This window comes from Perissodus microlepis, chromosome 10 (assembly GCF_051167445.1).
Source record: "Perissodus microlepis isolate ML-2025 ecotype Zambia chromosome 10, ASM5116744v1, whole genome shotgun sequence".
Classification (NCBI taxonomy): Eukaryota; Metazoa; Chordata; class Actinopteri; order Cichliformes; family Cichlidae; genus Perissodus; species Perissodus microlepis.
Window position 1 is genome coordinate 10,940,741 of NC_140470.1, and position 27,089 is coordinate 10,967,829.

The following is a 27,089-nucleotide window of genomic DNA, read 5'->3' on the forward strand; positions in this document are numbered from 1 at the left end:
AGCACTTGCCGGCCCCTGGCAATTGAAGCACAGACAGGCGCTGGTTCGAGTCGAGGCTCGACAACTCTCACACACACACACACACACACACTCACTGACTTCAAATCCTCTCTGTAGCTTCAGTCTGCTAGGGGGATTCCTGGTCTGCGCAGGGAATCCCAATGTTTTCTTTATTTTCTTTTTTGGGGTGTTGGGGCCTGTATTTACAAAGCTGGGACTATCTCCGTTGTCATGGCTACCAAGAACAACGCCAGCCTGGGGGAGAGCGGAGAGCCGATAAGCAAACACTCATTCATCCTTTCTCCTCTTTCGTTTCACAGCTGCTGCGGTGGGAAACGCTGGGACTTGTGTGGCTATGCAGTTTTTGCATTGTTGGGAACTTTTAAGGACCAGCCTTGAATTTTACAGATTTGATAAGTGAAGCCTGGATATTTAGTGAAGAGAGCTGGGATAATCTGGACACAATCTGCAGGCTGCATCTCCAAATCAGAAGTGGCTTTAGATCTGACTCTTACAGACAGGCGTGCATGTCTCAGGGTGATTACACACTAACACATTGTGATTAATCACACACATTTGTATACATTTTATTAACAAGATAATAAAAAAACACTATACAAAATGTGTTTTTGTGACAGGCCGCTAGTAACAAAGTGCTTAAAGATTTAAAATTGGTTCTTTCCCAAGTTTTCTGTTATGTGTACACATATTCCTTGAATTAGGTGCTTTTTAATTCTCCAATAATGGTCAGTGCAAAGTGTTTACACAAACAAACAAAACAAGTGTTTACACAAACAAACAAACAAAAAACATTACTCAGAAAATGGTCAGGTACAAGAACTGGATTAAAAAGGATTGGAAAAAACAGATAATGTCCAATGAAATACTTCAGCGTGTGGCTCATGACTTTTGCACAGATACTGTAAATGTTATTAATAATGAAAGATATAAAAATGTAGCTTTCCCATTTTTAAAAAATTCCCATACACATTATAGACAGGCTTCACAAACCACATCTAGGTCTGCTTCAGCTGAGCAAACCATACACAGGACATTTTAACTATATTTTATTCATATAACAATTGTAATACTTTTACCGTTTATCCAGAAATGACAAGAGAAATCAACTTGTAAAAGAAAATAAAAAAGAATAAAATGCAACAAAGCCAAGTTAATTTCACTGATTAAACACAGCAGCAGAATACAGTTTGAGCTCGGTGCCTAGTCTTCGGGTGGATCACTCCCTGCAAATATGTTAGTCATAAAACTCCAGGAGCGTACAGGTGGATGCTGGGGTGGTGGATGGGCTTAAAAGAAAGTGGGGCACGTTACATGTCCAGCTCCAGGTTCCACTCCATACACGGTTACTGTTGTGAGTGCTTCTTTTCTGATTATGTCCAGTGCATGCACATAATGACACTTTTATATCCAAAAGAAGAAACCCTTTAAAAATATGATCCTGGTTCCAAAAATATGGGGTAAAGATAAGAAGATGAGAGGAAAAGAAGAGGAACTAGGAAAAAGATGAAAGAGTATAAAAAGTAGACCAAGCCTGGACTTTACCGCTGCTAACTCCTAATGAGCTCAGTAAAACTGCTGAGGTGGTTCAGGGAGGATTTCACAGCAGTTTTGAGAGTTTAGAACGTTAAAGTTTACCAACACTAATTCTGCCTGTCCAGGTGAGCATTTATTCTCGAAATTGCCCACTCCCACTAAATACCACCTCTCCCTCACCACTGCTAGTTAATCTAAATTTTTAAACCCATCCTTGTCCCACCCACTGTGAACTGAAGCCACAGACCATACTGAAACCCACTTGACAGAATAATCACAAAGCGCATCTCAAACACACAACGTGTATCGTGCCTGTTTATCTGCACACTATACTGTATGAGAGAGTTTGCAGTACAGAAAGTGGCGTAAGCTATTTTAAAGGAACAGTTTCACAAACAACCTGATTTCTTACAAAATGAAACAATTGTCTTTACACTGCAGTCCTTGTCACTGTTAGATGTAACGCTGGCTCTGGAAAGGCTGCAGACAGCTCTGTCACCTTTGTGACTCTTTTCCTCTGTCAGCGATGAACCTCAGTGGGAGGGTGTGACATTCGTGATGTTCACTCTGTCACTCAGTTCACCTCCACACTGCGCAGGTGTCCAGCCTGGGGCCACCACTAATGAAAATTAAATCCCAGTTTTGTCAGTGGATGGAAACTTATTTTTATAATGCTTAAAAAAATAAATTGAGCATTTCATTTCCAGTTTAAATATCCAGACCACCTTGTCACTTGGACCCACACACTCACATTCACACTGACCAGTTTAGCCTCCACACTGAAAGGCACCAGCTGGCCGGCAGGTTCCAACCAGGAGTCTCTTCTCTGTTAGGTGACGGATTGTAACGTGTAAGCTCGGACACAGGATGAATACTAAAGGGCGCGCACACGCGCACACACACACACACACACACACACACTGAACAGCTTATCAATTAAATGGCTTTGCATTCGCTGATTGAACAATCACGTTTCTCAGTTGGGTATAAGAAGAGCTGCTTGCAGTCGTTGCTGTGTGTGCAGTTTGGACCTGAGCAGCATCCTGCTGGCACAGCTGGCTGTGGTCCGTATCATCAAAGTCGTGTTTAAAATATGTTGAATGACAGAGCTGCCACAGTGAAGAGGCATTTTTAGTAACAACATCACCGTCACGTGTTTAGGATGTCAAACTGTTTACGGTTTAAAGTTTTTATAATGAAACAGAGATGCCCCGATTTATGCTGTGATACCAATGGTTGATTTTCCTTGTTATACGAGACTGCCACCTGGTGGTGAAGGAGCTTCAACTTCAGTTAAATATTACAGCTGAAAAGAGGTAATCTATCTTCAATGTGGTTTTACATAAATGGGCTTCGTGTTGCACCAATGTTCATAAAGTGAGGTGTCATACTAAGAATAGTTGTCTTGCTATGATTTGTCCATGTTGTGGCTGCTTTGATCATTGCCAGATCCCAGGTACAGTTCTACAGGATGATGCACTCATGTTGCGTCTTGGTGAAACTGTGCTGTTTGTGAGGACTGTGTCTCTATTCTCTTACCCAGATCCAGTCACAGGCACAGTGAGCCCAGCCCCTGCAATACAGCCAGCTGCATTTTGTAGGCCAGGGTGTGTGTGTAGACAGGCCCAGCCTTGGCGCTGATCGGAGCCTGCCGTGCCAGAGAGGCGCTCAGCTTGGGTAGAACCTCTTTAGAAACCCTCCTCCTCAGAAAGTCCCCACATGTTTCACCCAGCACGCACAGCGCCTGGCATGTAATGTACAAAAATGTAATGTATAAAAGCAGCAAGCTGTCAAAATTCAATAAAACCTTCCCGTTGTGTACTACTGGATGAATTATCATTTACAAAACTCGTATATACCCAAAAGCTGATGAAGCAATTTCCCAGCAGCAGCTCTGAGTGAATAAATGACTGTTTACAGACTTAACGTGTCTGAATTTGTCAGTTCATCAATGAAAATATGAATAACAAATCCTTCCTTGAGGGAAGTGTATCCACAGGCCTTACTGATGTCCTACATGGAGCTCAGCGCCGCCTGGCTCACCAGCAGTGTCTCCTCACCAGCTTTCTCCAGCACAGGATACAGCGAGGCCATCAACAAGGGACAGAAATTGCGGCCCACCGGCTGAGCACAGCAGGCGATTCCCCCGAGTTCAATGCACAGCTGACAGATGTTGCTGTTGAGCTAATGGATCATGGATGCAGATGTTGATGATGAAGGAATCACTTGGAGAGAGCTTGTATTTGAGTTGCTGGCATCACTGTTGTATATCGAGGGAAGTCTGGATGGACTGAGCAGCTACGCAAAGAGACAAAACCTGTGTTAATGCACTGCTTTCTAACCACTTTTACACATGCACTGCAGCTCTGAAGTTTTCAAGATATCGTGCATGCACATGAGAACGCAAATGTCTGACACAGTTAGATCAAACATTAAACAGCCTTTAGCCTTCCTGCTCCTGAGTGAAAGCCTGTATTATATCTGACTGTGCTCATGTGGGGATAACACAGATTAGCCTTTCTCAAAGTGAAGAGTGGGGGCCAATTTAGGATCTTCACTCAAATTTAAAATACAAGGGAAACTGATGTATTTCCTTACATAAACAAAAACCACACAAGCGCTTATAAAATGCTCATCCTACCCAGTCATATGCAAAGTGTTAGAATCAACGTGTGATCCACCTGCCACTAAGAGATATTATTTCTCTTTGGTAGATGGAAAAAATGTAATCAAACTCACTGTCAGTAGCTACAACAGCACATTTGTTATAATATGATGAATCAAGCATTTAGATATTAAATAGTATTGAGGGAGACAGGATCAAATACAGTGGGGCAAAAAAGTATTTAGTCAGCCACCAATTGTGCAAGTTCTCCCACTTAAAAAGATGAGAGATGCCTGTAATTTTCATCATAGGTAGACCTCTAACTTGTCCGAGTTTTAAAGAATTGATTTGCAAATTATGGTGGAAAATAAGTATTTGGTCACCTCATTTTTTGCCCCACTGCGTAATATACAAAGATATTTGTGGCAACTCGATGTGCTTTGTCCACTTTTGTTATCGGATTGCTCTGTTAACCAAAGGGAATACCTCAGTTTATTGTATGTTTGACTATAATTTACAAAAAAACTAAAGCATCATTTCTTATCGTCTCTACAATAACTATGAAATGAACAAATGGAGAGTGCTCACTCAAGTCATGGATCAAGTGACTTAAAGGGCCGTTTTCAAAGAAAACTAAAAGTGTATAAGCAACCAAGGAAGTGAGTCCTACCTGGCCACTGGACAACATTCAGTGACAGTGCACTTGCTGGCATCTCCGGTGGGCAGAGCCCTGATTCAGTAGGGTCAATAAGGGATCTTGTCTCCTCCGTACTTAATGAGAGTGGTGTATCTGTCAGTCATGTCTGGCACATAAAACACCAGGTAGGTCCCATCATGGCTGTCACAGATATCTGTTTCTTGGGCTTCCCCTCTGGGTCCTTCAAGAGAAAACAAAAACTGTTACCTAAATATCAATGCTTTGAATACATTATTGTGTGGTCCACGTTCATGCACTCACAGTGATCTGCACTGCCAGCAGTCCCTCACCTGCATCTTTGGCATCAATGGTGACCTTCACTGGCAGAGAGGTGGGCACTCCAGTGGTGTTAAGGCCGGATCCACTTGCACGCACCTTGCTGGTATCATGGGTGGGCAGCACCTTCACCTTGTAAGGGCGGACCAAAGGGGAGAGAAGACAACTGGCTGTGGAATACAGTCTCACAAATGAAAGGAGCCTTATTTACAGAACCGAGTAAACCACGCAAAGAGTTTTCCATTTTCAAAGCTGGCCAGAGTGGAACACTGTAACATGTAACACCTAGAAGGTTCAGATGGCTGCAGTACTTTGCTAATTTGGATCAAAAGTTTGGGGGAAAAAAATGTAATTAAATCAAGTGATTGTAATGCTGTTACTTCCGTTGTGTAGTTAACCATCTATCATTTTAGATGTTTCATTAGCAGCCTGATGAAATTAGCTGTGTAGTTAGCCGACTTCTGCCATCCAAACAGATGAGGTGAATTATGCAGATCACTAGCACAGTACACAGATTACCACTTCTTATTCCAGCCAGACTTCAGGTATTTCATTCTAATCATGCAGTAACAACAAAGATTTATTACTACTGGCTTTTTAAATTGTGGTTCTTCTGTTCTAGAAAAACAGAAACATGTTATCACAGGGTTTTGTTTTTTTCAATGACATTTGTGTTGGTTGTGTCGGTTGCAGGAAAACATTTATCATAATGGTTAGATATTAGGAAATAGCTTAAAATGTGTGTATATTTAACTTGTTACACTGCCGTAGTGTTACCTGCGTGGGATCTCCTCATGAGCATATGACTGTACCCTGGATGATGATATGTGAGGAGCTTGAACTTGATTCGCTAACACAAACTAATTTAGCTAGCTTAGCGCACATGTCTTGTGGCAAGATATATGCACTTAAATGTTTTAAGTCATTGGCTGTTCTGCCAAATTGCCACCAACCTGCAACTTTGTGAGCTGACTGTTTCGCGATTTTTGTGTTTTAGACAACAAAAATAAAAGAAAAAGACGTACAGATCCAGGCTTTTCCTTTACTGTGGTAGTCGCATAGAATGACGTCACTGACACTGGTTTAATATGAAAACAAACTTTGCAAAAAAAAGAAAGAAGAAGAAGTGAGTCGGCGTGTCATCTTTATCGAGCACCATACATGTTTTGCCTCACATTAAAATTATTATTTTTCCTTTTCAAAAATAATTTCTATTCAGAGAAGTCAAATATAACAAATTTGTACGGCTTCCACGGCCGGCAGGTGGCGCAGAGCACTTGCCGGCCCCTGGCAATTGAAGCACAGACAGGCGCTGGTTCGAGTCGAGGCTCGATCACTCTCACACACACACACACACTCACTGACTTCATATCCTCTCTGTAGCTTCAGTCTGCTAGGGGGATTCCTGGTCTGCGCAGGGAATCCCAATGTTTTCTTTCTTTTCTTTTTTGGGGTGTTGGGGCCTGTATTTACAAAGCTGGGACTATCTCCGTTGTCATGGCTACCAAGAACAACGCCAGCTTGGGGGAGAGCGGAGAGCCGATAAGCAAACACTCATTCATCCTTTCTCCTCTTTCGTTTCACAGCTGCTGCGGTGGGAAACGCTGGGACTTGTGTGGCTATGCAGTTTTTGCATTGTTGGGAACTTTTAAGGACCAGCCTTGAATTTTACAGATTTGATAAGTGAAGCCTGGATATTTAGTGAAGAGAGCTGGGATAATCTGGACACAATCTGCAGGCTGCATCTCCAAATCAGAAGTGGCTTTAGATCTGACTCTTACAGACAGGCATGCATGTCTCAGGGTGATTACACACTAACACATTGTGATTAATCACACACATTTGTATACATCTTATTAACAAGATAATTAAAAAAAAAAAACTATACAAAATGTGTTTTTGTGACAGGCCGCTAGTAACAAAGTGCTTAAAGATTTAAAATTGGTTCTTTCCCAAGTTTTCTGTTATGTGTACACATATTCCTTGAATTAGGTGCTTTTTAATTCTCCAATAATGGTCAGTGCAAAGTGTTTACACAAACAAACAAAACAAGTGTTTACACAAACAAACAAACAAAAAACATTACTCAGAAAATGGTCAGGTACAAGAACTGGATTAAAAAGGATTGGAAAAAACAGATAATGTCCAATGAAATACTTCAGCGTGTGGCTCATGACTTTTGCACAGATATTGTAAATGTTATTAATAATGAAAGATATAAAAATGTAGCTTTCCCATTTTTAAAAAATTCCCATACACATTATAGACAGGCTTCACAAACCACATCTAGGTCTGCTTCAGCTGAGCAAACCATACACAGGACATTTTAACTATATTTTATTCATATAACAATTGTAATACTTTTACCGTTTATCCAGAAATGACAAGAGAAATCAACTTGTAAAAGAAAATAAAAAAGAATAAAATGCAACAAAGCCAAGTTAATTTCACTGATTAAACACAGCAGCAGAATACAGTTTGAGCTCGGTGCCTAGTCTTCGGGTGGATCACTCCCTGCAAATATGTTAGTCATAAAACTCCAGGAGCATACAGGTGGATGCTGGGGTGGTGGATGGGCTTAAAAGAAAGTGGGGCACGTTACATGTCCAGCTCCAGGTTCCACTCCATACACGGTTACTGTTGTGAGTGCTTCTTTTCTGATTATGTCCAGTGCATGCACATAATGACACTTTTATATCCAAAAGAAGAAACCCTTTAAAAATATGATCCTGGTTCCAAAAATATGGGGTAAAGATAAGAAGATGAGAGGAAAAGAAGAGGAACTAGGAAAAAGATGAAAGAGTATAAAAAGTAGACCAAGCCTGGACTTTACCGCTGCTAACTCCTAATGAGCTCAGTAAAACTGCTGAGGTGGTTCAGGGAGGATTTCACAGCAGTTTTGAGAGTTTAGAACGTTAAAGTTTACCAACACTAATTCTGCCTGTCCAGGTGAGCATTTATTCTTGAAATTGCCCACTCCCACTAAATACCACCTCTCCCTCACCACTGCTAGTTAATCTAAATTTTTAAACCCATCCTTGTCCCACCCACTGTGAACTGAAGCCACAGACCATACTGAAACCCACTTGACAGAATAATCACAAAGAGCATCTCAAACACACAACGTGTATCTCGCCTGTTTATCTGCACACTATACTGTATGAGAGAGTTTGCAGTACAGAAAGTGGCGTAAGCTATTTTAAAGGAACAGTTTCACAAACAACCTGATTTCTTACAAAATGAAACAATTGTCTTTACACTGCAGTCCTTGTCACTGTTAGATGTAACGCTGGCTCTGGAAAGGCTGCAGACAGCTCTGTCACCTTTGTGACTCTTTTCCTCTGTCAGCGATGAACCTCAGTGGGAGGGTGTGACATTCGTGATGTTCACTCTGTCACTCAGTTCACCTCCACACTGCGCAGGTGTCCAGCCTGGGGCCACCACTAATGAAAATTAAATCCCAGTTTTGTCAGTGGATGGAAACTTATTTTTATAATGCTTAAAAAAATAAATTGAGCATTTCATTTCCAGTTTAAATATCCAGACCACCTTGTCACTTGGACCCACACACTCACATTCACACCGACCAGTTTAGCCTCCACACTGAAAGGCACCAGCTGGCCGGCAGGTTCCAACCAGGAGTCTCTTCTCTGTTAGGTGACGGATTGTAACGTGTAAGCTCGGACACAGGATGAATACTAAAGGGCGCGCACACACACACACACACACACACACACACACACACACACACACACACACACACACTGAACAGCTTATCAATTAAATGGCTTTGCATTCGCTGATTGAACAATCACGTTTCTCAGTTGGGTATAAGAAGAGCTGCTTGCAGTCATTGCTGTGTGTGCAGTTTGGACCTGAGCAGCATCCTGCTGGCACAGCTGGCTGTGGTCCGTATCATCAAAGTCATGTTTAGAATATGTTGAATGACAGAGCTGCCACAGTGAAGAGGCATTTTTAGTAACAACATCACCGTCACGTGTTTAGGATGTCAAACTGTTTACGGTTTAAAGTTTTTATAATGAAACAGAGATGCCCCGATTTATGCTGTGATACCAATGGTTGATTTTCATTGTTATACGAGACTGCCACCTGGTGGTGAAGGAGCTTCAACTTCAGTTAAATATTACAGCTGAAAAGAGGTAATCTATCTTCAATGTGGTTTTACATAAATGGGCTTCGTGTTGCACCAATGTTCATAAAGTGAGGTGTCATACTAAGAATAGTTGTCTTGCTATGATTTGTCCATGTTGTGGCTGCTTTGATCATTGCCAGATCCCAGGTACAGTTCTACAGGATGATGCACTCATGTTGCGTCTTGGTGAAACTGTGCTGTTTGTGAGGACTGTGTCTCTATTCTCTTACCCAGATCCAGTCACTGGCACAGTGAGCCCAGCCCCTGCAATACAGCCAGCTGCATTTTGTAGGCCAGGGTGTGTGTGTAGACAGGCCCAGCCTTGGTGCTGATCGGAGCCTGCCGTGCCAGAGAGGCGCTCAGCTTGGGTAGAACCTCTTTAGAAACCCTCCTCCTCAGAAAGTCCCCACATGTTTCACCCAGCACGCACAGCGCCTGGCATGTAATGTACAAAAATGTAATGTATAAAAGCAGCAAGCTGTCAAAATTCAATAAAACCTTCCCGTTGTGTACTACTGGATGAATTATCATTTACAAAACTCGTATATATCCAAAAGCTGATGAAGCAATTTCCCAGCAGCAGCTCTGAGTGAATAAATGACTGTTTACAGACTTAACGTGTCTGAATTTGTCAGTTCATCAATGAAAATATGAATAACAAATTCAAAAATAGTCCAGCTGATGACAGGAGCTGACGAGTAGCCTAATTTACACCGACAAGTTGAATCAGCTGACACTTGTACCAAAGATGACAAAAAACTATCAGCTTCGTTTATCCCAAAGTCCTACTTTGTGATTCTCTGAGACAGTTTGAAAAGCAGCCTCTAAGAAGGCATCCACACAGGGATTTTTCTGTGCTGATAGAAGAAATGCTAGTTTAAAGAGTCTTCACAGACTCTTACAACCCAAAAAGAAAATAATAGAACTATTTCTGAATGAAATAAGCCTATTGTTGAGCGTAATCTTTCATTCTTTCACTATTAAGAGTTTAAAAAAATTAAAGATGACTTGAATAATTTAGACTCACATAATGAAAAGAGAGGTTTGTTTTACTTAACCTGAAGGCTCTGAGGACTGCTAATGGGCCATCGGCTGTGAGTCTCTGCAGGAGTGCTGGCCAGCAGCGATGAGCCATAGGCAGCAGTTCATTTTCCCTCTCACTCAGCACCTGAACGCACAACTCCAGCACATCCAGTACCTAAAGACAAAGACGCACAACACACCTAACAATTATCTCTGTTTTGATCCTGATTATATGTGAGCTGAAACCAGGGCTGGACTGGGACAAAAAATCGGCCCGGGCATTTTGACTGGTGACCGGCCCACCATGGTATTATAGCAAAAACCATAAATCCTTTGAATGAAAACAAACGCTGCTGTCACAGTGATGTACACTGTCTTGTTGGTATATATGTATCAGTCTAATAAACTTAAACCTACACCATCCTCCCTATTCTGGTATTCTAAACAGTACCTGAAAGTAGACTGCTTGGTCGAGTTAACCTCCTGAACTATCTACAACACATGGTGAAAACCTGAAATTAAGACAGAGAAGACTAGAGGTGAGACATGATCATTACTGATTACTGATGACAGATTTAGATATATTTTCATAAACCATTCATTTGCCACATCAATAAACAGCATGGCAGGGCAAAATATTTTTTCTAACATGGCAACCTTTAATAAGTGAAAGGAGATACAAAGACAGGTGAGAAAGAATAAAACTTAATTGACTTTTTGATGGCATTTTACACACAGTACTGGTACAGTATCTAGAAAATGTGGGAAAATACTGGCATCATATACAGTACTTAGCTATTTCTGAAGAAATTATGATGTAATTACTATGTACAATAATGGATTTCTATACATTTTACATCAGATGAAAACGTTTGTTGTAAGATTCAGATAATTATTTGTTAAAAGTGAGAAATTTTAAATGAGAATAAGAAAGTATTTCTTTGTGCCCCCCTCTCCCTGTTAATGCCCTACCTGCCCACCTGGCAAAACTTTGCTAGACCCGCCCCTGCACAGTTACCAGCTGTCAGCTACTTAGAAAAGGATCCTGGTGTTATTTGTCTCTCAGAAACAGTTCATAACTTCCCTTCAACTCATTCATGTCACGTAAAAGGTAAACCTGTTTCTCCATCACCTGTTCAGCTCTGATGGTTCAGTAAGGATATCTCCTGGTATCATCTTCATGTTTCCCTCTCACCACATATCCAAACCGACATCATGACCAGCAGCTTTACAGCTGTGGCTCCAGCAAACATCAGCTGATACTAGAAATTAATATTAAATAAATTCTAACAAAGCTGATCAAGCTTAAACGTGCTGCTGTTGTTTAGCGCGACAGCCGCTGGTTTCCTCTTTCTGGCGCAAAGTGGGCGATAAACAAACAAGAGAGAAAAGCCGATCAGCTGATCATTGATCAGTTTCATGATTGAAGTAGAAACAGGAGAGGGAGGGGGAGAGAAAGAGAGAAGAAGAGGCAGCTGTGCAGCAAAGACACAGAATAACTCCAGCTTTGTGTCTGTGACAAACTGTGTTCCTTTTCAGCTCAATACGAAACGCACAATATTTTCTCTGAATACGAGACGATTCCGTTTTTTACGGGACGGTTGGAAACTCTAATAACTAACCTTATAAATAAAATAAGATAAAACAAGTTCAACATCAATAAAATCATAGCACCCGCCCAGCTGTATATAAACTCCGTCATGCTAGCTAGCACGCAGTACGAGTTATTGTAACTGACTGTAAAAAGTCAGCATAACGAAAATAAACTCCACCTAAACTTGGTTTATATCTGACCCAGATAGACTGCAGGTCATAACTTCTTACCTGAAGTTCAGTTCACCGCCTCGGGTCTCTGCTCCTCCTGCCTTTCCATCATCCACCTGCCAGCGTGTTGCATCTGCTGGCCTCCACCACTTGCTAATGTTACTGAATCTGTGGAAGCTCCGCAATAGCCACCACCAAACAACTGAGTTATGTTTACACATCTCCCAGCATCTGGCCAATCCACCACCTTTCAGTGTTTATACCGTTACGGGGAAAAAACGAAAAAAAAAAATCACCATTGGCCCACCGGACAAATGCCCGGTATGCCCGATGGCCAGTCCAGCTGTGGCTGAAACTAAGCATTGAGGTCTTCATTGAGAGCCCAAACTCCTGAGCAGGCACGACTTCAGCACAGACATGACTTATTTCTGTTTCACTCCTGGACCAGACTGAATGTTTTTCCTTGATGAGCATTACACCAGTGAACAGTCATCCACACAGTTCTGACAGGATGAATTGTAGCAAAGGTCCTACCCTCACAAGAATGATTACTTTTGTTATTAGTCCAACAGTTGACTCTACATAAAACTACTGATACAGTACCTTGAGTCGGAGCCTGAGGCTGGGATCAGACAGCAGATGAATGCAGCGCTCCGTAACATCCTTAGTGATGCTGAGGTGGGAGGGAAGCTCTGCTTTCACATCAGGACTACCAATATCTTCCACATCCTCACACTCAGTGGGAGGGACCTCTGCAATGGCAGCACGTGTACAGTTAGACCGCCAGTTTAGCAGTGAAGTTCAGATTTCTATGACTCTTAATTACAATGATCCATCTCCTCTACACTCTGAATCTAATCTCACCACCACTACAACCTATAGCTTATATTCCACTGGCCCGTAGACAGACCTATTACCTCGGTCTTCAGTGTCATCATCCTCTATTCCAAAGCTCTCTGCCAGTTCTTTCTGTTTGCAGTAATTCAGAAGGAATTGGCGAATGCTGAGGTCTTCCTGGTCACTGGAGCTTTGCCGGGAGCTGGCAGACTTACTGGTCCCGCTACAAGTGGAAGGAAACCACCTCGCTAAAGAAAAAACAAGACAACAATATGAACATAGGTTTGGTTACAATAAAATAAGTCAGTTGATCAAAATCAGTGTGACACAGACAATGATGTTTTTGGAAAGAGCCCATTAGTGACATTTAATTTATACATTTTTACTGTGAGGGCTTGTAAAACTTCTGTATGAATATTATTATGAATATTAATTCTACAACAGAAAACAACTCAGCATTTAAACCATCACGATGTATTAAATGTTTCCAAAGATACTGATAATTTGATAACAAGCAAAGTTATATATCCTGAAATGCACTCATTGATAGAAACTTTGAAAGGCAACACAGAAAAATGCGGTAGCGAATGCCTTGAGTCACATTTTCTTCCTTAGGATACAGCGAGGCCATCAACAAGGGACGGAAATTGCGGCCCACGGCCGGTGATGCCGTCTGGCCCCGCCGCTTTCCTTGTGTTCACTCTCCTCAATGCCGCTCGGACGTCAGCCACCAATTGTGCAAGTTCTCCCACTTAAAAATATGAGAGAGGCCTGTAATTTTCATCATAGGTATACCTCTAACTTGTCCGAGTTTTAAAGAACTGATTTGCAAATTATGGTGGAAAATAAGTATTTGGTCACCTCATTTTTTGCCCCACTGCGTAATATACAAAGATATTTGTGGCAACTCGATGTGCTTTGTCCACTTTTATTATCGGATTGCTCTGTTAACCAAAGGGAATACCTCAGTTTATTGTATGTTTGACTATAATTTACAAAAAGACTAAAGCATCATTTCTTATCGTCTCTACAATAACTATGAAATGAACAAATGGAGAGTGCTCACTCAAGTCATGGATCAAGTGACTTAAAGGGCCGTTTTCAAAGAAAACTAAAAGTGTATAAGCAACCAAGGAAGTGAGTCCTACCTGACCACTGGACAACATTCAGTGACAGTGCACTTGCTGGCATCTCCGGTGGGCAGAGCCCTGATTCAGTAGGGTCAATAAGGGATCTTGTCTCCTCCGTACTTAATGAGAGTGGTGTATCTGTCAGTCATGTCTGGCACATAAAACACCAGGTAGGTCCCATTATGGCTGTCACAGATATCTGCTTCTTGGGCTTCCCCTCTGGGTCCTTCAGGAGAAAACAAAAACTGTTACCTAAATATCAATGCTTTGAATACATTATTGTGTGGTCCACGTTCATGCACTCACAGTGATCTGCACTGCCAGCAGTCCCTCACCTGCATCTTTGGCATCAATGGTGACCTTCACTGGCAGAGAGGTGGGCACTCCAGTGGTGTTAAGGCCGGATCCACTTGCACGCACCTTGCTGGTATCATGGGTGGGCAGCACCTTCACCTTGTAAGGGCGGACCAAAGGGGAGAGAAGACAACTGGCTGTGGAATACAGTCTCACAAATGAAAGGAGCCTTATTTACAGAACCGAGTAAACCACGCAAAGAGTTTTCCATTTTCAAAGCTGGCCAGAGTGGAACACTGTAACATGTAACACCTAGAAGGTTCAGATGGCTGCAGTACTTTGCTAATATGGATCAAAAGTTTGGGGGAAAAAAATGTAATTAAATCAAGTGATTGTAATGCTGTTACTTCCGTTGTGTAGTTAACCATCTATCATTTTAGATGTTTCATTAGCAGCCTGATGAAATTAGCTGTGTAGTTAGCCGACTTCTGCCATCCAAACAGATGAGGTGAATTATGCAGATCACTAGCACAGTACACAGATTACCACTTCTTATTCCAGCCAGACTTCAGGTATTTCATTCTAATCATGCAGTAACAACAAAGATTTATTACTACTGGCTTTTTAAATTGTGGTTCTTCTGTTCTAGAAAAACAGAAACATGTTATCACAGGGTTTTGTTTTTTTCAATGACATTTGTGTTGGTTGTGTCGGTTGCAGGAAAACATTTATCATAATGGTTAGATATTAGGAAATAGCTTAAAATGTGTGCATATTTAACTTGTTACACTGCCGTAGTGTTACCTGCGTGGGATCTCCTCATGAGCATATGACTGTACCCTGGATGATGATATGTGAGGAGCTTGAACTTGATTTGCTAACAGAAACTAATTTAGCTAGCTTAGCGCACATGTCTTGTGGCAAGATATATGCACTTAAATGTTTTAAGTCATTGGCTGTTCTGCCAAATTGCCACCAACCTGCAACTTTGTGAGCTGACTGTTTCGCGATTTTTGTGTTTTAGACAACAAAAATAAAAGAAAAAGATGTACAGATCCAGGCTTTTCCTTTACTGTGGTAGTCGCATAGAATGACGTCACTGACACTGGTTTAATATGAAAACAAACTTTGCAAAAAAAAGAAAGAAGAAGAAGTGAGTCGGCGTGTCATCTTTATCGAGCACCATACATGTTTTGCCTCACATTAAAATTATTATTTTTCCTTTTCAAAAATAATTTATATTCAGAGAAATCAAATATAACAAATTTGTACTGCTTCCACGGCCGGCAGGTGGCGCAGAGCACTTGCCGGCCCCTGGCAATTGAAGCACAGACAGGCGCTGGTTCGAGTCGAGGCTCGATCACTCTCACACACACACATACACTCACTGACTTCAAATCCTCTCTGTAGCTTCAGTCTGCTAGGGGGATTCCTGGTCTGCGCAGGGAATCCCAATGTTTTCTTTCTTTTCTTTTTTGGGGTGTTGGGGCCTGTATTTACAAAGCTGGGACTATCTCCGTTGTCATGGCTACCAAGAACAACGCCAGCTTGGGGGAGAGCGGAGAGCCGATAAGCAAACACTCATTCATCCTTTCTCCTCTTTCGTTTCACAGCTGCTGCGGTGGGAAACGCTGGGACTTGTGTGGCTATGCAGTTTTTGCATTGTTGGGAACTTTTAAGGACCAGCCTTGAATTTTACAGATTTGATAAGTGAAGCCTGGATATATAGTGAAGAGAGCTGGGATAATCTGGACACAATCTGCAGGCTGCATCTCCAAATCAGAAGTGGCTTTAGATCTGACTCTTACAGATAGGCATGCATGTCTCAGGGTGATTACACACTAACACATTGTGATTAATCACACACATTTGTATACATTTTATTAACAAGATAATAAAAAAACACTATACAAAATGTGTTTTTGTGACAGGCCGCTAGTAACAAAGTGCTTAAAGATTTAAAATTGGTTCTTTCCCAAGTTTTCTGTTATGTGTACACATATTCCTTGAATTAGGTGCTTTTTAATTCTCCAATAATGGTCAGTGCAAAGTGTTTACACAAACAAACAAAACAAGTGTTTACACAAACAAACAAACAAAAAACATTACTCAGAAAATGGTCAGGTACAAGAACTGGATTAAAAAGGATTGGAAAAAACAGATAATGTCCAATGAAATACTTCAGCGTGTGGCTCATGACTTTTGCACAGATACTGTAAATGTTATTAATAATGAAAGATATAAAAATGTAGCTTTCCCATTTTTAAAAAATTCCCATACACATTATAGACAGGCTTCACAAACCACATCTAGGTCTGCTTCAGCTGAGCAAACCATACACAGGACATTTTAACTATATTTTATTCATATAACAATTGTAATACTTTTACCATTTATCCAGAAATGACAAGAGAAATCAACTTGTAAAAGAAAATAAAAAAGAATAAAATGCAACAAAGCCAAGTTAATTTCACTGATTAAACACAGCAGCAGAATACAGTTTGAGCTCGGTGCCTAGTCTTCGGGTGGATCACTCCCTGCAAATATGTTAGTCATAAAACTCCAGGAGCATACAGGTGGATGCTGGGGTGGTGGATGGGCTTAAAAGAAAGTGGGGCACGTTACATGTCCAGCTCCAGGTTCCACTCCATACACGGTTACTGTTGTGAGTGCTTCTTTTCTGATTATGTCCAGTGCATGCACATAATGACACTTTTATATCCAAAAGAAGAAACCCTTTAAAAATATGATCCTGGTTCCAAAAATATGGGGTAAAGATAAGAAGATGAGAGGAAAAGAAGAGGAACTAGGAAAAAGATGAAAGAGTATAAAAAGTAGACCAAGCCTGGACTTTACTGCTGCTAACTCCTAATGAGCTCAGTAAAACTGCTGAGGTGGTTCAGGGAGGATTTCACAGCAGTTTTGAGAGTTTAGAACGTTAAAGTTTACCAACACTAATTCTGCCTGTCCAGGTGAGCATTTATTCTTGAAATTGCCCACTCCCACTAAATACCACCTCTCCCTCACCACTGCTAGTTAATCTAAAAATTTAAACCCATCCTTGTCCCACCCACTGTGAACTGAAGCCACAGACCATACTGAAACCCACTTGACAGAATAATCACAAAGAGCATCTCAAACACACAACGTGTATCGTGCCTGTTTATCTGCACACTATACTGTATGAGAGAGTTTGCAGTACAGAAAGTGGCGTAAGCTATTTTAAAGGAACAGTTTCACAAACAACCTGATTTCTTACAAAATGAAACAATTGTCTTTACACTGCAGTCCTTGTCACTGTTAGATGTAACGCTGGCTCTGGAAAGGCTGCAGACAGCTCTGTCACCTTTGTGACTCTTTTCCTCTGTCAGCGATGAACCTCAGTGGGAGGGTGTGACATTCGTGATGTTCACTCTGTCACTCAGTTCACCTCCACACTGCGCAGGTGTCCAGCCTGGGGCCACCACTAATGAAAATTAAATCCCAGTTTTGTCAGTGGATGGAAACTTATTTTTATATTGCTTAAAAAAATAAATTGAGCATTTCATTTCCAGTTTAAATATCCAGACCACCTTGTCACTTGGACCCACACACTCACATTCACACCGACCAGTTTAGCCTCCACACTGAAAGGCACCAGCTGGCCGGCAGGTTCCAACCAGGAGTCTCTTCTCTGTTAGGTGACGGATTGTAACGTGTAAGCTCGGACACAGGATGAATACTAAAGGGCGCGCACACACACACACACACACACACACACACACACACTGAACAGCTTATCAATTAAATGGCTTTGCATTCGCTGATTGAACAATCACGTTTCTCAGTTGGGTATAAGAAGAGCTGCTTGCAGTCGTTGCTGTGTGTGCAGTTTGGACCTGAGCAGCATCCTGCTGGCACAGCTGGCTGTGGTCCGTATCATCAAAGTCGTGTTTAAAATATGTTGAATGACAGAGCTGCCACAGTGAAGAGGCATTTTTAGTAACAACATCACCGTCATGTGTTTAGGATGTCAAACTGTTTACGGTTTAAAGTTTTTATAATGAAACAGAGATGCCCTGATTTATGCTGTGATACCAATGTTTGATTTTCATTGTTATACGAGACTGCCACCTGGTGGTGATGGAGCTTCAACTTCAGTTAAATATTACAGCTGAAAAGAGGTAATCTATCTTCAATGTGGTTTTACATAAATGGGCTTCGTGTTGCACCAATGTTCATAAAGTGAGGTGTCATACTAAGAATAGTTGTCTTGCTATGATTTGTCCATGTTGTGGCTGCTTTGATCATTGCCAGATCCCAGGTACAGTTCTACAGGATGATGCACTCATGTTGCGTCTTGGTGAAACTGTGCTGTTTGTGAGGACTGTGTCTCTATTCTCTTACCCAGATCCAGTCACTGGCACAGTGAGCCCAGCCCCTGCAATACAGCCAGCTGCAGTTTGTAGGCCAGGGTGTGTGTGTGTAGACAGGCCCAGCCTTGGCGCTGATCGGAGCCTGCCGTGCCAGAGAGGCGCTCAGCTTAGGTAGAACCTCTTTAGAAACCCTCCTCCTCAGAAAGTCCCCACATGTTTCACCCAGCACGCACAGCGCCTGGCATGTAATGTACAAAAATGTAATGTATAAAAGCAGCAAGCTGTCAAAATTCAATAAAACCTTCCCGTTGTGTACTACTGGATGAATTATCATTTACAAAACTCGTATATATCCAAAAGCTGATGAAGCAATTTCCCAGCAGCAGCTCTGAGTGAATAAATGACTGTTTACAGACTTAACGTGTCTGAATTTGTCAGTTCATCAATGAAAATATGAATAACAAATCCTTCCTTGAGGGAAGTGTATCCACAGGCCTTACTGATGTCCTACATGGAGCTCAGCGCCGCCTGGCTCACCAGCAGTGTCTCCTCACCAGCTTTCTCCAGCACAGGATACAGCGAGACCATCAACAAGGGACGGAAATTGCGGCCCACCGGCAGAGCACAGCAGGCGATTCCCTCGAGTTCGATGCACAGCTGACAGAGGTTGCTGTTGAGCTAATGGATCATGGATGCAGATGTTGATGATGAAGGAATCACTTGGAGAGAGCTTGTATTTGAGTTGCTGGCATCACTGTTGTATATCGAGGGGAGTCTGGATGGACTGAGCAGCTACGCAAAGAGACAAAACCTGTGTTAATGCACTGCTTTCCAACCACTTTTACACATGCACTGCAGCTCTGAAGTTTTCAAGATATCGTCCATGCACGTGAGAACGCAAATGTCTGACACAGTTAGATCAAACATTAAACAGCCTTTAGCCTTCCTGCTCCTGAGTGAAAGCCTGTATTATATCTGACTGTGCTCATGTGGGGATAACACAGATTAGCCTTTCTCAAAGTGAAGAGTGGGGGCCAATTTAGGATCTTCACTCAAATTTAAAATACAAGGGAAACTGATGTATTTCCTTACATAAACAAAAACCACAGAAGCGCTTATAAAATGCTCATCCTACCCAGTCATATGCAAAGTGTTAGAATCAACGTGTGATCCACCTGCCACTAAGAGATATTATTTCTCTTTGGTAGATGGAAAAAATGTAATCAAACTCACTGTCAGTAGCTACAACAGCACATTTGTTATAATATGATGAATCAAGCATTTAGATATTAAATAGTATTGAGGGAGACAGGATCAAATACAGTGGGGCAAAAAAGTATTTAGTCAGCCACCAATTGTGCAAGTTCTCCCACTTAAAAATATGAGAGAGGCCTGTAATTTTCATCATAGGTAGACCTCTAACTTGTCCGAGTTTTAAAGAATTGATTTGCAAATTATGGTGGAAAATAAGTATTTGGTCACCTCATTTTTTGCCCCACTGCGTAATATACAAAGATATTTGTGGCAACTCGATGTGCTTTGTCCACTTTTGTTATCGGATTGCTCTGTTAACCAAAGGGAATACCTCAGTTTATTGTATGTTTGACTATAATTTACAAAAAAACTAAAGCATCATTTCTTATCGTCTCTACAATAACTATGAAATGAACAAATGGAGAGTGCTCACTCAAGTCATGGATCAAGTGACTTAAAGGGCCGTTTTCAAAGAAAACTAAAAGTGTATAAGCAACCAAGGAAGTGAGTCCTACCTGGCCACTGGACAACATTCAGGGACAGTGCACTTGCTGGCATCTCCGGTGGGCAGAGCCCTGATTCAGTAGGGTCAATAAGGGATCTTGTCTCCTCCGTACTTAATGAGAGTGGTGTATCTGTCAGTCATGTCTGGCACATAAAACACCAGGTAGGTCCCATCATGGCTGTCACAGATATCTGCTTCTTGGGCTTCCCCTCTGGGTCCTTCAGGAGAAAACAAAAACTGTTACCTAAATATCAATGCTTTGAATACATTATTGTGTGGTCCACGTTCATGCACTCACAGTGATCTGCACTGCCAGCAGTCCCTCACCTGCATCTTTGGCATCAATGGTGACCTTCACTGGCAGAGAGGTGGGCACTCCAGTGGTGTTAAGGCCGGATCCACTTGCACGCACCTTGCTGGTATCATGGGTGGGCAGCACCTTCACCTTGTAAGGGCGGACCAAAGGGGAGAGAAGACAACTGGCTGTGGAATACAGTCTCACAAATGAAAGGAGCCTTATTTACAGAACCGAGTAAACCACGCAAAGAGTTTTCCATTTTCAAAGCTGGCCAGAGTGGAACACTGTAACATGTAACACCTAGAAGGTTCAGATGGCTGCAGTACTTTGCTAATTTGGATCAAAAGTTTGGGGAAAAAAATGTAATTAAATCAAGTGATTGTAATGCTGTTACTTCCGTTGTGTAGTTAACCATCTATCATTTTAGATGTTTCATTAGCAGCCTGATGAAATTAGCTGTGTAGTTAGCCGACTTCTGCCATCCAAACAGATGAGGTGAATTATGCAGATCACTAGCACAGTACACAGATTACCACTTCTTATTCCAGCCAGACTTCAGGTATTTCATTCTAATCATGCAGTAACAACAAAGATTTATTACTACTGGCTTTTTAAATTGTGGTTCTTCTGTTCTAGAAAAACAGAAACATGTTATCACAGGGTTTTGTTTTTTTCAATGACATTTGTGTTGGTTGTGTCGGTTGCAGGCAAACATTTATCATAATGGTTAGATATTAGGAAATAGCTTAAAATGTGTGCATATTTAACTTGTTACACTGCCGTAGTGTTACCTGCGTGGGATCGCCTCATGAGCATATGACTGTACCCTGGATGATGATATGTGAGGAGCTTGAACTTGATTCGCTAACACAAACTAATTTAGCTAGCTTAGCGCACATGTCTTGTGGCAAGATATATGCACTTAAATGTTTTAAGTCATTGGCTGTTCTGCCAAATTGCCACCAACCTGCAACTTTGTGAGCTGACTGTTTCGCGATTTTTGTGTTTTAGACAACAAAAATAAAAGAAAAAGATGTACAGATCCAGGCTTTTCCTTTACTGTGGTAGTCGCATAGAATGACGTCACTGACACTGGTTTAATATGAAAACAAACTTTGCAAAAAAAAGAAAGAAGAAGAAGTGAGTCGGCGTGTCATCTTTATCGAGCACCATACATGTTTTGCCTCACATTAAAATTATTATTTTTCCTTTTCAAAAATAATTTCTATTCAGAGAAGTCAAATATAACAAATTTGTACTGCTTCCACGGCCGGCAGGTGGCGCAGAGCACTTGCCGGCCCCTGGCAATTGAAGCACAGACAGGCGCTGGTTCGAGTCGAGGCTCGATCACTCTCACACACACATACACTCACTGACTTCAAATCCTCTCTGTCGCTTCAGTCTGCTAGGGGGATTCCTGGTCTGCGCAGGGAATCCCAATGTTTTCTTTCTTTTCTTTTTTGGGGTGTTGGGGCCTGTATTTACAAAGCTGGGACTATCTCCGTTGTCATGGCTACCAAGAACAACGCCAGCTTGGGGGAGAGCGGAGAGCCGATAAGCAAACACTCATTCATCCTTTCTCCTCTTTCGTTTCACAGCTGCTGCGGTGGGAAACGCTGGGACTTGTGTGGCTATGCAGTTTTTGCATTGTTGGGAACTTTTAAGGACCAGCCTTGAATTTTACAGATTTGATAAGTGAAGCCTGGATATATAGTGAAGAGAGCTGGGATAATCTGGACACAATCTGCAGGCTGCATCTCCAAATCAGAAGTGGCTTTAGATCTGACTCTTACAGACAGGCATGCATGTCTCAGGGTGATTACACACTAACACATTGTGATTAATCACACACATTTGTATACATTTTATTAACAAGATAATAAAAAAAACACTATACAAAATGTGTTTTTGTGACAGGCCGCTAGTTACAAAGTGCTTAAAGATTTAAAATTGGTTCTTTCTCAAGTTTTCTGTTATGTGTACACATATTCCTTGAATTAGGTGCTTTTTAATTCTCCAATAATGGTCAGTGCAAAGTGTTTACACAAACAAACAAAACAAGTGTTTACACAAACAAACAAACAAAAAACATTACTCAGAAAATGGTCAGGTACAAGAACTGGATTAAAAAGGATTGGAAAAAACAGATAATGTCCAATGAAATACTTCAGCGTGTGGCTCATGACTTTTGCACAGATACTGTAAATGTTATTAATAATGAAAGATATAAAGATGTAGCTTTCCCATTTTTAAAAAATTCCCATACACATTATTCTTTTATTCTAGTGAAGGTGCCTCCTCCTTCAGACCTTAGGATAACTAATTTCTCAGACAGTGACATCACGGTGCGCTGGGAAGCTGCAGATGATGATGATGTTTCTTACCTCATTAAGTGGATCTCCCTAAGTGGAGGCGACCTGAGGCAGGTGAGGAAGAACTATTGGGTTGTTGGAGTACATATTATGAAATAAAAAATACAATATCTCAATAAACTGTTGTCCTGTGTCTTAAGGAGTATCAGATATCACTGTCTGCACTCTATGGAGATGGAGCTCAGAGTGAAGCTGTGGCCGTACGCTATAGCACCTGTGACTCACACATTTTCTGATCCTGAGCATTTCTCAAACACAGGAGGGGAGAGCCTGAAACCATTTACCTAAGTCACATTAGCACTAGTGTTCAGCCTAAAAAATAGACAAGTTAAAAGTCATGCATTTGAGTCAATCATCCTTTTTTATTTTTTTTATTATATTATTTGTTTATTTATTAAATTATTTTCGAGACACTGTTAGTTGTTAGAAGCCAATGTTTTAATGATAGGATATGTATGACAGTAATGAGACAACCTAAGATATCCAAGATTACCACAAAAACACAGAAATAAAAATCATAGAATCACAGAAAGCTTGTTTCTCTCCCGTTAGTCTATAGGCCCAGTTACCTTTTACTTTTCTGTGGTCAGTAGCCCTTCGTGTCATATTCTGTCTCTATGTATAATATAGCATTACTAATACAATAACCTGTACGTAAATGAACTTCATTGTGTAATTGATGGCCGTTCCCAAAGTACTAGTCACTTAAAGTTTAAATTTCACATCTAAATTCTCATCTTTGAGTAACTAGAACTCTGAGCTATGAAATAAATGTAGTGAGGGTAAAAGTATCAAATCAAAGTATCACATTCTCTGTTATACTTTACATTTATTGTCTAAAAAACAGTTTGCACTTTCCTCCTATAAAGGAACAAAGTGAGTGTTAAGTGTCGTTAGCTGTGGTACTTTATCTCTTCTATGATGTTGCTGCAGTGTCTGGTGGAGGCCCGACCAGCCTCACGGTTTCTGATGAGACTGCCGTCAGCATGGTGATCAGCTGAGTATCTCCCAATGCTCATGTCCTCCAGTATCGTGTGTCCTACACAGCATTGACTGGAGCTGATAGCCAGGAACACACTGTGAGTGGGTTGTAGTCATTACATCTTCAACTATTCTGGGCTTCAGCCGGCTGTCATGTGTGAGAATTCCAGAAATTCCATAAGTCCCAAATCTTTAAATGAGTTCTGACTGTGTTGGGATGATAGTGTGGTTTGTTGTCTGCAGGTGCTGGTCCCTGGTGGGAAGAAGCAGGTGATGCTGGAGTCATTGCAGCCAGATACACGTTACAGCATCTTGGTCACCGCTGAGTACCACAACAGAGAAGGAGGCAGCGGTTCAGCTCAGGGCAAAACTGGTGAGTCAAACAAGGGAAAGATGCCAAGACAGCTCAAGTTCAACTTCCAGTTAAGACCGACAGGCTTACATGCAAAAAGTGCAAATGTCCCATAACTTTACCCTCACAGGAGGATATGCAAACTTGAAGGTCTCCTCATATAGAAACATCAGGGTTTTTGGGCAGTATTGTTTCTACAGCACTACACATACAGTCATTTTGGTCCAGAGACACAGATTCCTTTCTCTGCATAATGATAGGCTCTCTGAACAATGAGACAGCAGCCAGTATCGGTACAATACCAGTACTGCTCTTGAAACTTGGTTATAAGTTCAAAAATTGCTGGGTGCACTGTCTACGTTTATTGTCCATGCTAGTGTGCAAATGACATTCTTTGGCTTTGTGTTTTTTGTTTCTTTTCTGTCTTTTTTCTGTCTCTCTAGCCACTTTGTGGGTAAGCAGTGCAAGTGTGGTCAGGTCAGACCACTCCAGTATCTGTGTGCCATGGAGACCAGTATCTGCCGTTGATGGATCCCCTTCTGTGTCTCATTCCCCTCGTTATTCCCCAGTGTATTTAAGCCCTGTGTTTCTCTGTGTCAGTGTCGCGTCATCCCTCATTGCTGTGTGATTCTCCCTGTGTTTCCCCGTGAGGTTAGGTTATTCTTTTCCAGTTTAGTTTAGTGTTGCATGCCTTTTTCCCTTGCCAGTGAATAAAGCTGTGGTTTTGAGTTTATCCCTCGTGTCTGAGAGTCTGCATTTTGGGTCCGACTCCTGCCCGCACACAGCCAAATCATGACAAAACGACGTGACCACAAAATGGACTCAGCAGACGCACGTTTTGCCCCGGAGGAGGAATGGTTAGAGCAGGTAGGGGATTATTACTGGAGGATAATCCACGCTGTGGATCCCTACAAGAGGCAACTGGAGGTAGTGTTTGTTGATCACTTCCTGTCGTCCACTACGTGTCCAGTCAATTTCTTGGACATTAAAGGGTTAAAACACATTATCATGGATTTGAGAACAAGCCTCTGTTTTGAAGTGTTTGGCATGGGTGGCCCAGGCAAGGAGGACTCGGCCACCCTTCTAAAAACCCTCGCAGCTTGGTTGGCTCAATCAGTGGCTTCCCCGTTAGTTCAGCCTGTAGCCCAGTTAGCCGCCCGGCCTGTAGCCCAGTGTCACCCTCAGCTCAGTCTCCTGTGTCTCCAAATCATTCTCACCCATCCATTCCTTGTAGGGAGAAAGCCTCACCCTAACCCTAGGTGTTTCTCATGAACTGGCTACCATAGAGACAGTAACTCGCTCCAGGGCCTCCCCAGAGGCTGGGTTTCAGCCCGTAGCTGATTCTGGATCACTGGAGGCTAAGAAGCCAACTGAGGACTGCACCGTGTTATCACTGCCTGGGCAGAGCCAGTACCCTGCGCAGCTCCAGCTACCTTCATGTCTGCCACAGAACCATATGCCTGCTGGTTTTGTGCCCGTCTCCGCTGGGGGTTCTGGAGAGCCCGGCCAGCACTTCCTCGTCTCCGCTGGGGGTTCTGGAGAGCCCAGCCAGCACTTCCTCGTCTCCCCTGGAGGGTCCGAGGGGCCCGCACGCAGCCAAATCATGACAGTGCAAAGCTTTAAACCTCATGTGCATCATTAGTAACTAACTGTGTTCAATACACGGTTACAAGGACAAGACACGGTTTTGTGTACAAGTTTTTAAAGATGGACGACTGATAGTCAGGTTTAAGGATGCAGTCAGAACTCAACACAACTGGCATCTCTTTATTTTTTCTCTCTTTTGGTTTACAGTTAAAAGGAAGACTGGCTATTTTAATGTCACCCCACAGATCATCATCATCATATTACATGATTCCTGGGAGACCAAGATAATGGAAAAAAAAAACTATTGGTGGCTGCTACTGCTACCCCTCATCATCCAAGTAGATACACCCATGGTATCAACTTGGATGGTCATGAAGACATGGTAATGGTGATGGGGATCTCTAGTTCAGACTGAAGGAGAAAAAAAATGTTCTTACCATTTTAAGACTCGCACAATTCAATAAAGATATGCTTTTGCATATTTTAAAAGTAAAATGTTAACAATTTTTCTTATCTGGCCTCTGCACTCATACAGTATGTATCTTATCTCACTCATTTATTGCACTTCTTGTTTGTTGGTAAGGTGCTTTTAACGCTTTATCTGTACGTGTGTGGGGACTTGTTATAAATCACTTTTCAACCTTGAACCTCTCTCTGCCTATAAGACCTTAATGAAAATAACTGAATTTTCCTTGTATTCAGTTAGCAGTGAGTTACCAATACTGCCATTTAATTTTATCTTCTGCTCTTGTGTCTGGTGTGATAACTCTTGTATATGTTGCAGAGTGTGGCATGGTGGAAAAGAACTGAGAGAATTCTCCACTAAACATTTGGGTTGCTTTGGTGTTTTTGTCTTTGTGAGGTGTCTGCCACATCCATGTGGGAGTGGAGGTTCTACTCTAGTCCAGCTGCCAGCTATTTGGAGTTGAGTACAGGGAGCAGAGGAAACTGGAAGGAGGGGGTGGTTGTTGTTTTGTTTTGTTTGTGGGACACTGTTGCAGCAGGGAAGACAGGTGACCTTGGAGACTCCAGGATGAAAGTGCACATTTTAA

General features: G+C 41.8%; 1 protein-coding gene and 3 long non-coding RNA genes across 11 annotated transcripts; 1 reads left to right on the forward strand and 3 right to left on the reverse strand.

Moving 5' to 3' along the window:
- Nucleotides 1-1,050: 1,050 nt before the first annotated feature.
- On the reverse strand, nt 1,051-13,191 carry LOC146378827 (TELO2-interacting protein 1 homolog; the record flags this gene model as incomplete). Its single annotated transcript, XM_084941905.1, has 7 exons — nt 1,051-3,852; nt 4,830-5,037; nt 5,147-5,264; nt 6,086-9,720; nt 10,313-10,483; nt 12,676-12,824; nt 12,990-13,191. Coding segments are annotated over 4 exons (717 nt in total), but the record flags the coding sequence as incomplete, so codon positions are not given.
- An 843-nt stretch (nt 13,192-14,034) lies between these two features.
- Nucleotides 14,035-15,516, reverse strand: LOC146378828 (uncharacterized). The gene is made up of 3 exons (XR_014801530.1): nt 15,314-15,516; nt 14,375-14,492; nt 14,035-14,265 (listed from the first exon to the last, which is right to left on the reverse strand). It is a non-coding gene; the product is annotated as an uncharacterized LOC146378828 (long non-coding RNA).
- A 663-nt stretch (nt 15,517-16,179) lies between these two features.
- Nucleotides 16,180-21,942, reverse strand: LOC146378829 (uncharacterized). Of its 6 annotated transcripts, none has more exons than XR_014801519.1 (5): nt 21,713-21,942; nt 20,775-20,892; nt 20,458-20,665; nt 17,932-19,480; nt 16,181-17,799 (listed from the first exon to the last, which is right to left on the reverse strand). It is a non-coding gene; the product is annotated as an uncharacterized LOC146378829 (long non-coding RNA). The 6 variants fall into 6 exon arrangements; XR_014801518.1 differs by having other exon boundaries at nt 16,181-18,054; nt 18,720-19,480; nt 21,713-21,941; XR_014801516.1 differs by having other exon boundaries at nt 16,182-18,926; nt 19,243-19,480; nt 21,713-21,932.
- A 13-nt stretch (nt 21,943-21,955) lies between these two features.
- LOC146378830 (uncharacterized) lies at nt 21,956-25,798 on the forward strand. 3 transcript variants are annotated; one of them, XR_014801522.1, is made up of 4 exons: nt 21,956-22,560; nt 23,032-24,196; nt 24,342-24,471; nt 24,894-25,798. It is a non-coding gene; the product is annotated as an uncharacterized LOC146378830 (long non-coding RNA). The 3 variants fall into 3 exon arrangements; XR_014801523.1 differs by lacking the exon at nt 24,894-25,798 and having other exon boundaries at nt 21,997-22,560; nt 23,032-23,171; nt 24,051-24,196; nt 24,342-24,793; XR_014801521.1 differs by lacking the exon at nt 24,894-25,798 and having other exon boundaries at nt 21,957-22,560; nt 24,342-24,793.
- Nucleotides 25,799-27,089: the final 1,291 nt, after the last annotated feature.